We start from the raw sequence: 16811 nt of genomic DNA, 5'->3' as shown, positions 1-16811 counted from the left end.
GGAACATTAGCCAGGGCTGTGGGAACGGACTTGAGTTCTGCCCACTGAGCAGAGGGACCGTGTGCATTTTTGGTTTATCACAGGGAGGGGAGGCAGGGGAGCTTGTTGCAGTGGCATTTCTCTACCTGTAGCTCTTCCTGATGTGGAGAGAACCCCCTCAGGTACCGCATATAGGAAAGTGTAAGCAAATGTAACATACTATTCATACTGAAGAATGACAGTACTTTGAATTGGCCTGAAGGGCCCCATCCACTGGGTCATGTTAGTCTCTTTCCCATTGTGAATCCTGTCCAAACTCCGTGGGCTGAATCTGAGTATTTTCTCCCAGCACAGGACCAGGTAGGATGGTACCTGGGTGCCTGTGTCCACAAAGCCATGAAAGTTTGAGTCCCTCCCCTCCCGGAAGTTCCCCAGCTCTCTTGGGTGTGTAAGGCCTTTGGTCTCTCTTAGGGACAGGGAGACCCCAGCCTACCCATAATCCTTCTCCTCCTCCTTAAAACAGATGTCAGGGTAGAGGGTGAGGGGAGGGGTTGGGAATACATAGGAGGAGAGCAGCTCTGTGCCAATCAGCAAGGCCCACTTTTCATTCCAAGTGGCCTGGTGGCTATTCGTGGCTCAACTTAGTGAACTTTTCAGTCACGCAGTCTCTAGATCCTCATTGCTGACCTCATTTGTTTCGGCTCTGGGGACTCCTTCGGTGTTCAACAGCCACAGCCCTGTTGCCTCTCATCAGAGAGGTGGGCAATATGCAGCGTCGCTGGGGGGAGTGACTGACTGACTGCCAGCCAAAGCACCACTGGACAGCTCCTTTCAATCCTGCCCTTTGCTGCTCACCCTCTAGAAGTTAATTATCCCTTTCTCCTCCATGCCCGCCGCTTGGACAAGAGCATTTGCTACCAGATCTCAGGGGATCTTCTTACAGCCCCTAAGCCCACGAGACCTTTGCCTGGTCCAAATAGCCATGTCTGTGGCAGCATCCGTTCTTGTCAGCAACAGCTGAGATTTTACCCTACTTGAAAGCTGACAGCCCGTCACAGTTTGCCAGACACCGGCAGGAGACAAGGCACTCTGGGGTCAGAGACAAAGGATTGTCTCTATACAACACGGCCAGCAGCAGGATTTGCATGTTTTTGTCCATGCTTCTTGCCTCACAGATCCCATGGGGACAGTGCGAAGGTCCCAGAAGGATGCTGTCCACGCAGTGGGTTTGAGTCAGGCTGGAGAGCCCTGACTTCGGGTAGTCCTAATCTCTTATAAAGTGCTATGAACAAACCTGCCCAACCTTAGCCCGGAGAGAGACACAACTTTTATTATACTGGACAACCTTCTCCTCTGGAGGGAGAGGGAGAGGATATCTCTGTGTTTCTAGGCTGTTTGCTAGACACACCCCTGTGCACAGAAAGTTCAGAACCAAAGCAGCCAGTTCCTCATAAGAGTTGCAGATGTGTGAGAGATCTGTGGAGGCTCACCTCTTAGCACACGGTACAAGGATTAACATTCTTACCGATGATTGTGAATCAAGAAAACTAGAATTTATATTCCGTACATCTTGTTCAAGAAGGAAAGCATGTGAAGTATTCTTTCCAAAGAGTTTAGTGTCTCACCCCTTTGGAAAACTCAACTGTCCAGGATGAGTCAGTTCTCTGGGTCTTCCTTGCCTTGAGCAGAGAACACAAATTGTGATTTTGTGTATTTGCCCCAACTTGAGGGTCACAAAGGCAGGTCTGTGGAATTATAGTTGTTGATTTTTCAGGGGGGTAATATACTGAGAGTGAACAGCATTCAACAGTTTGTTGATTAGAATTGCTTATGACCCTTTCTCAGGAAAGGGCAACTGCTAATGGCACTATGCAATGAAGTACAACACTGAGAAGCATTTGGTAGCCATCAGATTTAGCTAATATTCTAATATTTACTTTGTATGTATTGTGCTATGTGAACACCTAAGATGGAAAACTGTTTTTCTTAACCTATCCAAGAAAAAAAAAGGTTGAGGTTAAAGACTTTAAAATCACTCGTAAGTTAATAGATTGAAAACGACTTTCTCAAAAGTTTTATGTCCATGAAAGATGCGTAAACTGAATTTTCCTTTTTTTTTTAAAGATTTTGTTTATTGACTTGACAGAGTGAGAGAGCATAATGGGGAGAGTAGGAGGGGAGAGGGAGAAGCAGGGTCTCCACTGAGCAGGGAGCCTGATGCAGGACTCAATTCCAAGACCCTGGGATCATGACCTGAGCTGAAGGTGGACGCTTAACCGACTGAGCCACCCAGGTGCCCCCTGAATTTTCTAATAGTGATTTGATTTGAATTATACAACTAAACACTTAGAAAAAGGCGAAGTGGATTTCAAATGTTTATTTAATCCTCACATGGTCTCAGTTTATAAATGTATACTTAATTTCGTATTTTAAAAATTATGCTTTTGAAAAAATTTAAAGCGAATTCCTGTTCATTTTTCCCCATTTGTATTATAATGACCAGCTTTTACTACTTCATTGTCACTGAGATCTATTTTTATTTTTTTAACTTAATTTTTTCTTAAGATTTTATTTATTTGAGAGAGAGAGAGCACAAGATGGGGGAGGGTCAGAGGGAGGAGCAGACTCCCCATTGAGCAGGTAGCCTGATGTGGGACTCCATCCTGGGACTCCAGGATCATGACCTGAGCCAAAGGCAGACGCTTAACCGACTAAGCCACCCAAGTGCCCCCGAGATCTGTTTTTAGAATAAAATTTTGTTCTGCCTCTAAGAGTTAAAAAAAAAACATAAAAAATGCTTTTCAGGTAGGCCAGAGGAGATTAAATTAACATTTCACTTTTAGTCATAATCTTCAATGTGATGTGATTTAATTTATGAATTTCATAAATTTATTCTTATGAACTTTAGTTATATAGAAATGTAAAGTTAGTAATTGGCCAAGGTTGTGTTCTCTTTAAAAGGTGGACATTTATCGTTCACCTACTTAGCTGGATGCCAGGTGCTCAGTATTTTTAAGAGTAATAAAAATAATGGTTTTTATCCTTTCCTTCCCTGGTCTTAACTTTTTTTTGGTAAAATGACCTATTTAGATAATATTTAGCAATACATATGATTATTTACTCCACAATCAGTAAGGTGCAATATTGGAATCCTTTGCATTTCAGTGACTGTCATCTTAGCAGAATTCCTTCTTTATTCTACTTTTATACCTGATTGTCTGTGCCACTTTAGTTTCCTCACAGAGGAACAATAAACTGAATTTCTTACCCTCTTTTTATTGATTTGTTTCAAAAGGAAGACAAATGGGCTTTTTGCCCTGTAATATTAGTTCCTAACTCTAGAGGAAAACTAGGCATTTTGTGCAATATACATTTATATTCTTTTTTTTTTTTTTACATTTATATTCTTTGTATTTGGTTAGAACAATACTTTGGAAGTTGTACCTTTTTCGTGTGGGCAACACAAGCTTTTTAATTTTACTTTTAAATAATCTCTACACCCAGCGTGGAGCTGGAACTTACAACCCTGAGATCAAGAGTCACCTGCTCTACTGACTGAACCAGCCTGGGCCCCATACTGGTAAGACAAACACTGAAGCCAACTTGTTATATAGCAGTTTTGGTTTTATAACATTTACATTGAGGAAGGAGATACAACTTTACAAAGATTTTTAGTTTTTTCCAAAATGATTTACCCTAGGAGTCTGTTAAAATTCACGTTCTATCTCAGAAACCTCCGGGTTGCAGGAAGGAAGGTCACCCAGTGCCCTCTTCTTTCTCGTGGTTATAGAATATTCTCCATGTTAACTGCTTGAATGTTGAGTGCTTTCGTACTCTTACAGCTTCTAATACTTAACTCATTTTGGATTCCATTCTCTTACAAAAAGGTCAAGAGCATGCTTTCTTCAAATGCTTTCAAAGGCACATGTCCTTTTTTTGGGGTGATAAAGTCGGTCTTCCTTATTCGCACATTCTTTGTGAATTCACCTACTACTAAAATTTATTTGTAGCCCTGAAAGCAAGACTCAGAGTACTTTTTTGGCTGAAATGTGCAGAACAGTGAAAAGTTTGAGTTCCCAACATTCTCAGCTGAGGTCAAACCAGGGGACCTGCTTGTCTTAGCTCTCATACTGTAAATAAGTTTCTGGTTTACACTCAGTGTAGTGCCATGCTTTTCACATTTTTGTGCTTTTTGTTGGCAGCCTCACTATTTAAAATGGATCCTACCTGGAGTGCCGAAGTGCCCAGGAAGGCTGTGATGTGCCTGAAGGAGAAAAATATGCACCTTAGATAAAACTTTTTTCCCATACCTGAGTTATAGTGCTGTTGGCTGTTGAGTTGAATGTTAATAAGAGATCAATAATATATAAAATAAGGCATCTTCAAACATAAACACACATAAAACAAGGTTACACATTGATCAGTTGATGAAAATATTGTGACCCAGATATACCAGAGACTCATGAAAACCTCACCCTGTATTTCTGCAGGAGCAGTGGTTCACTATTCACTAATTCAGTGTTCACGACCACTGGATAGATCTTATTTACTGTGAATAACCAGCATTGGCTTCAGTTAGTTGTTTCATTTATTTTCTTTGGGCTGATGGAGATCAGTCTGATGTCAGCAAGTGAGTGTTCTGTGAGTATGCCTATTTTGTACTTGTCATCGTGGTGGGCTCGGAGCCTTTACATACTGTGCTCGATTTTTTTCACCTTGGGAACCTGTGCCACCTGATTGCAGTCCTTCAACTCAGAATTTTGCAATGAGGAGAGGCGCCAACTTGGAATGAGCACAGGTGGGTCTTTAGGGAAGTTGGTCTGCAGCTTGACTTGGCTTTTCTTGACCATTCCATGCTGAATTTCCACCTCAGCCATCCGTGCTGCTGGGGCCTGGGCCATAAAAAAAAAAAAAAAAAAAAAAAAAAACCCAGCTCCGACCTGTCCTGTAAGGACTAGGGAGTTCTAGTCCAGGAGGGGAGGCTGCTGGGCTGCATCCATTCTTGGTTCTGATGAGGCACTGGTTTCCTGTCAGGGACCTGGGAGCTCCCTGTGAGGGCTTTCCTACACAGATTTTGTGTTTCTTCATTTTCAAGAGTTGAGTTTGGTTTGGATGTGGTGGCTTCTTCATTATCCCAAACCATTTGGGTAAGTATCAGCCAGACCAGGTTTTTTTTTTTTTTTAAAGATTTTATTTATTTATTTGACAGAGAGAGATCACAAGCAGGCAGAGAGGCAGGCAGAGAGAGAGGAGGAAGCAGGCTCCCCGCTGAGCAGAGAGCCCGACGCGGGGCTCGATCCCAGGACCCCGAGATCACGACCTGAGCCGAAGGCAGCGGCTTAACCCACTGAGCCACCCAGGCGCCCCCAGACCAGGTTTTTTTTTAGGCAGGGAGGTTTAGAGACCTTCCTAACCCCTAGGCACTGTCACTTTCTCTCCCTCCCTCTCTCTCTTTTTTACCTCTCACCCCTCTACACTGTTTCTTTTCAAATCCCCACCCTACATCATATTAAATATACCCATATTGTATATTAAACTTAACATATAATTATGAATAGAGTTGAGTTGCCGTTGAAATGTTATATGGTGTAGGTATTTGATTAAATGTTAATTTTGATTTTTCAAAATTTTCATATTATGAAGCAATAAGCCTTTTCTTTATGGTCTCAAATTTTTTTTCTTTTTAAAAAAGATTTATTTTTGTAGGGGCGCCTGCGTGTCTCAGTCGTTGGGCATCTTGCCTTCAGCTCAGGTCATGATCCCAGGGTCCTAGGATCGAGCCCTGCATTGGGCTCCCTGCTCAGCAGAGAGTCTGCTTCTCCCTCTCCCACTCCCCCTGCTTGTGCTGTCTCTCTCTCACTGTGTATCTCTCTCTGTCAAATAAATAAAATCTTTTAAAATATAAATAAAAAGATTTATTTTTGTGAGAGAAATCATTTGCCTGCACAAGCTGGGGGGAGGGCGGGGGAAGGGGCAGAGGGAGAAGCAGACTCCCCACTGAGCAGGGAGCCCGAAGTGGGACTCGACCCCAGGACTCTGGGATCATGATCTGAGTCAAAAGCAGACTCTTAACATGCTGAGCCACCCAGGCTCCCTAAGATCTCAAGTATTCTCATGGGCAGTGGAAAAGCTCATAGACCGAGGTACTATGACTGCAGTGCAGGAAAGGATGCAGGTTTTCCCCAGCCCGTTAGCTGCACTTGGTTCTGCTGACATTGCTGAGGGCTCTGGTATGCCTCAGGCCATACGTGTTGCTGGGTGTCCCAAATAAGCCACAGAGCATTCTTTCTCTCAAGGGGCTGATAAACCAGACCCCTTCAACAGCTGTCTTCCTTGTGGCACAACCAGGTGCTGTGGGTAGCCAGGGGGGCTGGTCGCTGAGACTGGGGCAGAGGAGGAGCTGACAGCAAGGGTGTCCTGGAGCAGGAGGTCCCGACTGAGTTTTGAAGGCTGCCTGCGTGGTGGTGCAAAGGGGAGCGGGACAGCGGGGATGTGGAGTAAGCCGGGGGCAGAAGGGTAGAGGCTGAGGCTTGGAAACAGTGTGGTATGTGTTGGACTGTGCGCTGTCTTGGCTGCTGGAAGGTGGGTGGTGGTGGTGACAGAGAGCATCAGAGTGGAGGGAGGGGCTGGCAGTGGAGGGCTTCTGTGCCATCTTAGACAAGATCAGACCCGTCCTGGGTGTGTGACCTACTTCTGGGACCTCTGACTGCTGCATGCATTTGAGATTTATTGGTATTCCTTAACTGCATGTCAGATGCATCACCAAATTTCTCACCCTCTCCATCCTTAACAGTATTGATAAATTCTGTAATGTTTACTTTTGTCCTGGTACCTCTTCTTTTTTTTTTAAGACTTTATTTATTTAATTGACAGACAGAGATCACAAGTAGGCAGAGAGGCAGGCAGAGAGAGAGGAAGGGAAGCAGGCTCCCGCCGAGCAAAGAGCCCGATGTGGGGCTTGATCCCAGCACCCTGGGATCATGACTTGAGCTGAAGGCAGAGGCCTTAACCCACTGAGCCACCCAGGCGCCCCCTGGTACTTCTTCTTAAAAGGAAATGGCTTGGTTTTATTTTATTTTATTTTTTTAAAAGATTTTATTTATTTATTTATCTGAGAGAGGAAGAGAGACAGAGAGAGAAAGCACGAGAGGGTGGAGGGTCAGAGGGAGAAGCATACTCCCCACTGAGGAGGGAGTCTGGTGCGGAACTCAATCCCGGGACTCTTCGTTCATGACCTGAGCTGAAGGCAGTTGCTTAACCAGCTGAGCCACTCAGACACCCTGGGAATGGCTTAAAGTTTTTAAAAATAACTTTTTGTCCATGCAAACCACACCAGGGAAGTACACATGTAAGCATACAGTGAAACAGCTTAACTGAAAAACATATAATCATTATTAAAACATCAAGCGATATTAGAAGTACATGAAACCGAGAAGTCTCTTATATTTCTACCATTCAGAGATAGCCACTGTTAACATTTTGGTAAATGCTGCTCTGGATGTCTCTGTGTGCTTATGGAAATACTGCCTACCTGTGGTTTTCTAGCTTGTGTTTTCGTTCACTGGTGTGTCGTAGCCGTCTTTCAAAGTAGTGTCCGTGGATCTGTATTTCCCTTTAGTGACTGCAGGGGTTTTGTCTTATGGTAACTGTGTGACTGAGTTTACCTGAGCAGATCTTCGCTGATGGGCATCTAGACAGATTCTAATTTTTGTTAAGTATTAGAAGCACTTCAGTGAAAAACAAGTTCCTTGAATGTATGTCTTTGTGCACTTTTCTTAAAATGATTTTATTGTGAGAAATTTTAAACCTATTAAAAAAATAGGATAGTATGGCAAGTTCCCGTATATTCCCAGCTTAAGCACTTAACAATGTTCTGCCATTCTTTCCTTTAATCTATACTCTCATACTGCTTTTTCCTCTGCCAGGGTATTTGAAAGCAAATCATTCATACCGTTTCACCTATGTATACCTTACTCTTAAGATAAGAGCTCAAAAACATAATAATATCAAATAAAGAGAACATTAATTCCTAATATCATCATCATATTCTTTTTTTATATATTTAAAATTTCTCACAATAAAAACATTTATGCGGGGCGCCTGGGTGGCTCAGTGGGTTAAAGCCTCTCCCTTCGGCTCAGGTCGTGATCTCAGGGTCCTGGGATCGAGCCCCACCCACAAAGGGCTCTCTGCTCGGCGGGGAGCCTGATTTCCCCTCTCTCTATGCCTGCCTCTCTGCCTCCTTGTGATCTCTGTCTGTCAAATAAATAAATAAAATCTTTAAAAAAAAACATTTATGCATATCAGAATCCATCTAAAATGTTGCATGGGTTGATCTCTTTAAGTCTCTTTTAATTTCTAATCTTCTTCTCCTTCTTTATTTCTTGTGTTATTTATTTATCGAAGAAACCAAGTCAGGGATGCCTGCCTGAGTGGCTCACTCCGTTAAACATCTGCTTACAGCTCAGGTCATGATCCCAGGGTTCTGGGATTGAGTCCTGCATCAGGCTCCTTGCTTAGCAGGGAGCCTGCTTCTCCCTCTGCCTGCTGTTCCCCTGCTTGTGCTTTCTCTCTCTCTCTCTCTCTCACACAAAAAAATAAAATAAAAGAAACCAAGTCATTTATTGAGCAGAATTTTCTAGTCTGAACTTGGATGCTAACCTCCTTTTTTTTTTTTTTTTTTAAGATTTTATGTATTTATTTAGATAGAACACAATTAGGCAGAGTGGGAGGCGTGGGAGAGGGAGAAGCAGGCTCCCTGCTGAGCAAGGAGCCTGACATGGGGCTTGATCCCAGGACCCGGGGTCATGACCTGGGCCAAAGGCAGATGCTGACTGAGCCACCCAGGTGCCCCTAAAGATACCTGATTACCTTTACCCATGTTTCTACTAAGGTGTTGGTCTTTTCTTACATATTTCTGTTGTTATGCCTTTCAGCCTTTTTCTGGATAGTTGCTGATTTTTATTCACTTAGGAAGGCCTTTCTTACCTTAAGATTATAAAAATATGTGCCCCCTTTTCTGTTGCTTCTCTGTGATTTTACAGTTAAATGTAAATATTTGTGCCATGTATGATTGATTTTTCTATAAGGGATGAGGTAAGGACCTAGCATTACTTTTCTCTGAATATCTCACCATTTTTTTGCAATGCCATTTATTAAATAAACTGTCTTTTCCCCACTAATGTCAAACACCACTTTTATACTCAGTTCTCTAATCTTGAGTCTATTTCTGAGTTTTCTGTTGTGTTCCACTGATTTGCCAGTTTTTTGTGCTTCATTATCACCGCTTGAATTACAACAGCTTAATTGTCCTTTAAAATTTTTATTACTGACTTTTGTGAATATATGAATCATACCAGCTTATTCATGTATACTATTATATGTCTGACTGTTGCTTAATAATGTGTTTTAAAAATTGATGCTGCCTTTTTTTTTAAATAACTTTGCTAACTAAGCTCACAAATTTATTCTTCCAGCTAGATTTTAGAAGTATTTGTGATAGGTCTCCCAAGGCACCCTTTTATATTTTGACTGAGATTTTATTCAGGTTCTAGATGAATTTAGGGGAGAGTTGATTTCTTTACAACGTTGAGCCTTCATAGTTAACAAGATGGTCATTTCATTTATTAAAATTCTTGTCTATCCTAGAATTTTTTTATTAACTTATTCCAAAGTTTTTATTGGTTTTGGCTTCTCTGTTGCTTCGGTGGGATGCCTTTTAAATTTCACCAGATTTTTTTTTTTTTATTTATTTTTTTTTTTTTTTTTTTTTTTTTTAGATTTTATTTATTTATGACAGAGAGAGAGATCACAAGTAGGCAGAGAGGCAGGCAGAGAGAGAGGAGGAAGCAGACTCCCTGCTGAGCAGAGAGCCCGATGTGGGGCTCGATCCCAGGACCCTGAGATCATGACCTGAGCCGAAGGCAGCGGCTTAATCCACTGAGCCACCCAGGCGCCCCTTTTTTTTTTTTTTTTTAAGTAGGTTGAACCTCTGGGGAAATACCACATTTTATAATCTGTAATATGAGCTTTTATTTTTTTATTTTTTTTAAAGATTTTATTTATTTATTTGACAGAAATCACAAGTAGGCAGAGAGGCAGGCAGAGAGAGAGAGAGGGGGAAGCAGGCTCCCCGCTGAGCAGAGAGCCCGATGCGGGGCTTGATCCCAGGACCCTGGGATCATGACCTGAGCTGAAGGCAGAGGCTTTAACCCACTGAGCCACCCAGGCGCCCCTGTAATATGAGCTTTTAAAACTCTCTTCAGTATGCCTGCCTCCCTGAACTAACAAGCTGTAATTCCTTTTTTTTTTTTTTAAAGATTTTATTTATTTATTTGAGAGAGAAAGAGTGTAAGAGAGATTGAGTGGGAGTGGGGGGATACGGGTTGGGAGGAAGGGCAAAGGAAGAGGGGCAGAAAGAGAAGCCGCCACCCCCAGCTCCATGCAGGGCTGGGTCCCAGGACTCTGGGATCATGACCTGAGCCAAAAGCAGACCCTTAACAGACCGAGCCACCCAGGCACCCCTACAAGCTGTGATTCCTGTGGTTCTTAAGATAAATCAGATAATGGTTGCGTCCTGTAGCTGTTATTCTTCAGTGACTGAGTACAAATTATAACAAATTTCTAATGAAGATGACAGTGCATTGCTGGCCAAAATTAGAGATTAATGCAAATTCAAAATTTCAACTATTTGAATATGACATTTGGTCAGCATTTATTAAGTGGAAGGAACAGACCTCTAATTATACAGGTTTCATAAGGCATGCATGTGCTAGTCTGCCCAGCCTCCTTAGACCATTTACATGATTTATTTATTGCACCTGGGAATCTGGGCTCTTCCGCCTCCGTGAGCTGTCCTTGTGCCCAAACCTGTTTTATCCCAAGTTGACTATTGCTAAAGGCGGCTACTATTCATTAAGAGTCTATTACGTGAGATCCAACTGTGTGTTGCCACAAAGAGGTGGAGTTGATTTCTAGGTAGATCTGGCCATGTCTGAACTCTTTGGGGACCGGGACTACGCAACAGGGCTTCCTAGCAGGTGTGCCTGGATGTATGTGCGTGTGCTTTGGAGGACTTCTTTGTTGTGGGAGCACCATGACAGGAGGAAGAAGTGGTCATGATTTTAGCAAACCTGTAACACTGTTCTGAAGTCTTTCACAAAAATCCTGTGCAGTATCCCTTTTTCAAGAAGTATGCTTTATCAAATACTTCAGTATATCTTACATTATAATTATGTAGGTGTCTGCTGATCTGCTATTACTAGATAGATTCTAGGATCAGAATTTTGGGGGAGCATCGTAATCCAAATTTAAGAAGAAATAGTGTCATCACTAATATTAGAAGTATCCATTCCAGTTGTTAATTTGAGGTCATTAAGTACTTAGCAAGATTATAAGGTGAGCCCTTACCTTGTTTTAGAGGGGGAAAAATAACTAAGTTCATTAAGAACCATTCATTTAAATATAAACAATACAAATTACAATTATAAATTTTTGTGTTAAAACAGCTTGAATCTTTGCTTTTCACATATAATGAGCCATATATTCTCTCAACCTTAGTAAAATATTTGTTTAAGCGTTCTGTGATAGAGAGACCCTTTCTAGGCCAAATTAGTGTGGCTTGTTTGTGTATATTATTAAATGATCCAGACACCCTAAAAGGCATAAAGAGTAACACACTATCCATATACCTAACATCCTGCTTAAGATACGAAATTATACCAATATGATTGCCCCATGTGCTTCTAATTGCATAATCCTTCCTTCGCCTCAGGAATAACAATTATCTCATTTTAAAGGTCATAGAAGCTGCTTTTGAACTTTAGTGTAAGTGGTAGGGTACCCTGACTCTTCTGCAACTTGCTTTTTTTTTCGTTTGCCATAATATTTTTGAGATTCATTTATGTTGATGCATAGGTCTATTCATTTTTGCTGCTTGTATTCTCCCACTGTATGCCATAAAAAAATTTCCTTATCTCTTCTGTTGATGGAAGTGTTTCCAGTCTTTGCAGTTAATAAACAGTGTTCTTGTGCACCTATTTCACAGCTTCCCTAGGGTGCCTTTGACTGAAATTACTGGACCAAAAGATTACTGTTGGGGATGCCCACTTTCCTTGATTAAATTCTCCTTGCTCTATATGCTTCCTTGCTAACACTAGGTATTATTAGATTTATTCTTAGTTTGTTAGTTTGGTGAGTGATAGGTCTCATTATCTTGAATTCCTCTGATTACTAGTGAGGTTCGACATCCTTTCTTATGTGTAGTAGTATTACAGGTATTTTTTCCTGGTGTAATTGTATATTATGGCAGAAAATTATATGTAAAGTTGAAAGTACCATGAAGTAGTTCCTACTAGATAGAAATATACCATGATTGTATCTTTAGAACAGTGGCAACTTTGCAGATTTTTTTGGGAGGAAATAATGTGGCATGATTTTCTGATAGTATATGAGAGCATGAACTTGGGAATTAAACTGATGCTTGAATCCTCGCTGCATTGTTTTTTGTTTTTTTAAGAGGGGAAGGGAGGGACAGAGGAAGAGGGAGAGAGATTTATCCTTTTGTGTCATTCAGGACATTAGCGACTGTGACAAAGCTGTCCTGGGTCACAGTGGATAGGTGGGAATAACCTTGGGACCCTTGTGGGTGCCCGGGATCTGGCCTGGGCTTGGGGACTGTCACTAACTGTACGATGCAGAAGAGATGGCTGGGTGCCATGGAGTTCATAATGGAAAAGCAGGCTTGTAGATAATTGTGAATTGATGTTATTTAGAGTGTTCTCATGTCCCTTGCCACAGGAATAGCTCCACATGGCTTCCAAAGACGTGACCGTTACAGTTCGCCTCATTCGTTCATTCGAGCATCGCAATTTCAAGCCTATAGTATATCACGGAGTTGATTTGGACCAAACTACAAAGGAATTCATAGTATTTCTAAAGCAAGGTATGAGATGTCTTAGTCATTTTGCTTCATTAGCATTTTGAAAAAATAGCTGACTCTTACATAGATGGTAATCTTTTAAAAATACTTTGGAAGATATTAATCTAGGTTCTAAGCCAGGGACTAGGTCAGGTCCTGTTCTGTTCCTTGGTGTCAGCAGGAAGTACCTTCCTGAGGCTCATTTAGCTTGTGTGTGCCCACCTCAGGAATTGCCCTCATGTTTGGTTTCTCCCTTTATTTCTCCTTTTTTGATTTTTAAATTATTTATTATTTATCTATTTATTAAGATTGTATTTATCTGAGAGTGTGAGAGGGAGAGCACGAGCATGGGGAAAGGGGCAGAGGGAGAAGTAGCCCCCCCTCAACCCGCCCTGCAGTGAGCAGGCAACCCGATGTGGGACTTGATCCCAGGACTCTGGGATCGTGACCTCAGCCTAAGGCAGATGCTTAACCATCTGAGCCACCCAGGCACCCACCTTTTTTTTTTTTTTTTTAAATTAAAAACAATTAAGATCTAGGTTTTCTTATAATGAGTTTTTGTATTTGGAGGTTGATTAACAAGGAAATGCAATGTGGCTAATTGTGTGGCCTGGCTGAGCGCACAGAGGGCCTTACAGGGCAAGGTAGGAAAGTGGCAGACCTCTGTACAGCCAGAAAATCATGAGGGCTGTTGGTCATTGAGATCACAACCAGACCAACTGGTGCTATTTTATCATTTTGAGCTTAAAATTCAAAAGGCATAAAGTGAGTGAAGTCTTTTTTTTCCCCCTCCCCAAAGATTTTATTTATTTGTCGGGGGCTGGGTTGGGGGTAGAGAGAGAGAGAGTGTGTGCAAGCACACAAGTAGGGGGAGCAGCAGGCAGTGGGAGAGGCAGGCTTCCCGCTGAGCAGGGAGCCTAATGTGGGACTTGATCTCAGGAGCCAGGGATCATGACCTGAGCCAAAAGCAGACGCTTAACGGACTGAGCCACCGGGTATCCCAAGTGAAGGATTTTGATAGAACCTCAATGGGTTTCTAACCCCTGTTCTTAATTATTGAAGTGTTCCAGTCATCAGCATTTGATAAAACATCTAGAATAAGCTTTTATTATTTTAATGGAAGTATAATTTGTGTATGGAGTACAGATTATAGTTCCATGAGTTTTTTTTTTTTTTAAAGATTTTATTTATTTATTTGACAGAGAGAGATCACAAGCAGGCAGAGAGGCAGGCAGAGAGACAGGAGGAAGCAGGCTCCCTGCCGAGCAGAGAGCCCGATGTGGGACTCGATCCCAGGACTCCGAGATCATGACCTGAGCCGAAGGCAGCGGCTTAACCCACTGAGCCACCCAGGCGCCCCGAGTTTTTTTTTTTTTTAAAGATTTTATTTATTTATTTGAGAGCGAGACAGTGAGAGAGAGCATGAGGGAGGAGAAAGTCAGAGGGAGAAGCAGACTCCCCATGGAGCTGGGAGCCCGATGTGGGACTCGATCCCGGAACTCCGGGATCATGACCTGAGCCGAAGGCAGTCGTCCAACCAACTGAGCCACCCAGGTGTCCCAGTTCCATGAGTTTTGACAAATGTATTGCTTTATACCCATCTTAATTTTTTTTCTTTGACATAATTTTAGACACAGAAAAGTTGCAAAAATCGGACAAAGAATTCCAACTTTGGGCAGTTTTACTGCTCAGTATTACCTAAGTAGGGAGTAGGCAAGGTGGGCGACCTATAGAGAAGACAGACCAGTCAGTCTCCTTTAGTGACTATAGTAACTCCTGTAGTGACTATAAAAGATGTCATAAGGAGAACATAATTACTCCTTAAAGAAACTGTAGGCTGACATATGGAGCATATGTCATGTTCTTAATTGTTAGGTAGAAATTGAGAGTTGGTACTAAGATATTGCCAATTACAGCGTGTCTTGCTTTTGAAAAGATAACACTGGCAGCATATTTGGATTTCAAAACAAAAACAAATCCCTCTATTTCTTAATTTGAAATCATTATGCATATTGTGGATTACAGTGTTTCTTGGTATGTCATAGAATGTGCTATGATGTTCTTGGTACAGTGCAGGATAAGTTTTTCTTAAAGCCCTTGAGAATGGGGTGTAACCTTTAGGCTACTGCACGGGCAGGGGAAGATGTACCTCTACTTCCCCCTGACCGTCCCCTCTCCGCACTCCCAGTCACTGTGTTCTTCTGTTCCCAGGTACCATAGGCACCTTCCCCATCAGAGCAGTGGTATAGATCACAGCTAGATGCTCAGCCCTGCCTGCCCAGATCTTTCACCTGTGTTAGTAATAAAATTACTGCTGCTTTTCAAAGTTACACATGTAGGAAATGTGTCCCACTGACTAAGAGGTGAACTTTTGGGATGTGGGCTCTTTTGAGATATGGACTCTGTGCCCAGGCCTATCTGACTGAAGCACTGTGGAACTTCTCTGAAAGGTTGGTGGGCCACATACCTACCTTTTATAATTTTGTACATAACAAAGGGTTTATTTCTGGGGAATTTTTAAAGTAATAATAGCAGCAGATGTTACTGTGTGCCTGGTACTGTGCTGAGAACTTAAACTAGATGATCTTACTTCATCTTCCCCCCCCCAGATTTTATTTATTTATTTGAGAGAGACAGAGGGAGAATGCGAGAACACAAATAGGGGAAGTATTAGAGGGAGAGGGAGAAGGAGACTCCCCATTGAGCAGGGAGCCCGATGTGGGACTCAATCCCAGGACTCTGGGATCATGACCTGAGCTGAAGCTGAATTGAGCCATCCACATGCCCCTTATTTCATTCTTCTAAAGTAAGAACCATTTTATCCCATTTTATTTATAGGTGAAGAAACTAAGGAGCAGGGAAGTTAAGAACTTGCCTGAGGTTACATGGCTAATAGAAGGCAAAGCCGCAATCCAACCCAGGCAATTTAACTGTACAACATGTTCTCTTTAAAAATTTTTTTTTATTTTAAATCCAGTTAATTAACATATAGTATATTATTAGTTTCGGGGTAGAATTTAGTGATTCATCCTTTGCATATAACACCCAGTGCTCATTCTATCAAGTGTCCTCCTTAATGCCCATCACCCACCTTCCCTCCAGCAACTCTTAGTTTGTTTCCTATAGTTAATAGTCTCTTATGGTTTGTCTCCCTCTCTGTTTTTATCTTATTTTATTTTTCCTTCTCTTCCCCTAGGTTCATTTGTTTCTTAAATTCCACATAAGCAGGAAATCATATGGTATTTGTCTTTCTCTGGACTGATTCCACTTAGCATATGTACTCTTTTCTTAAAATTTAGATTCAGTTAGCCAGCACATAGTACCTCATTAGTTTCAGTTATAGGGTTCAATAATTCATCGGTTGCATATAACACCCAGTGCTCATCCCATCACGCAGCCTCCTTAATGCCCATCACCCAGTTGCCCTGTCCCCCCACTCCCTCCACTCCAGTAGCATATGTATTCTACACACCACACTAAATTGCCTCTCTTCTGTTCTATTGCCTGACTAGCAAAGTGGGTCTCTAAAGTAAATGGGTTCACTCAGTGTCAAGAGTCTTTGCATTGAGTTCCTCTTGCTCTAGTGTTTTGAACTCTGAAAGCTAGAAGAGTGATGTGACCCTGTGGCCTAGTGAATTTTGCATACAGCCAGAAATGACCATTGTGATGAATCATCTTTGGGTGGGGGACAGGGATGTTTTAGATGCCTTCTTGCCTTTCTAACTGTTCACCTTTTGCCATCCTTAATCTAGTTAGTCTTCTCTCATTATTATCTGTTTCTCCCTCAGCAAAGGAACTTTGCTTAAACTGGATTCATACTTGTGAGAATCAGTTTCTCAACATCATGCTATTAAAACCTTAAGTTGTATAAATATAATAAGTATAAATACATCTATAAGTATAAATAGAAATA

At 41.9% G+C, this 16811-nt stretch overlaps 1 protein-coding gene across 3 annotated transcripts in view; it reads left to right on the top strand.

Annotated features, from left to right (window-relative positions):
• C3H2orf76 (chromosome 3 C2orf76 homolog) overlaps window positions 1–16811 on the top strand; it is a 57589-nt gene that overhangs the window by 12430 nt on the left and 28348 nt on the right. For all 3 annotated transcript variants that reach the window (XM_047722582.1, XM_047722580.1, XM_047722581.1), the window contains exon 2: window positions 12778–12922. In XM_047722582.1, the coding sequence (XP_047578538.1) occupies window positions 12790–12922 (133 nt within the window). In that variant the 5' untranslated portion in view covers window positions 12778–12789. The remainder of the gene's footprint in view (window positions 1–12777; window positions 12923–16811) is intronic.

The sequence above is a fragment of the Lutra lutra genome, chromosome 3, assembly GCF_902655055.1.
Source record: "Lutra lutra chromosome 3, mLutLut1.2, whole genome shotgun sequence".
Classification (NCBI taxonomy): domain Eukaryota; kingdom Metazoa; phylum Chordata; class Mammalia; order Carnivora; family Mustelidae; genus Lutra; species Lutra lutra.
The sequence above is the reverse complement of the archived record's forward strand: the minus strand, read 5'-3'. Positions and strand labels throughout refer to the sequence as shown.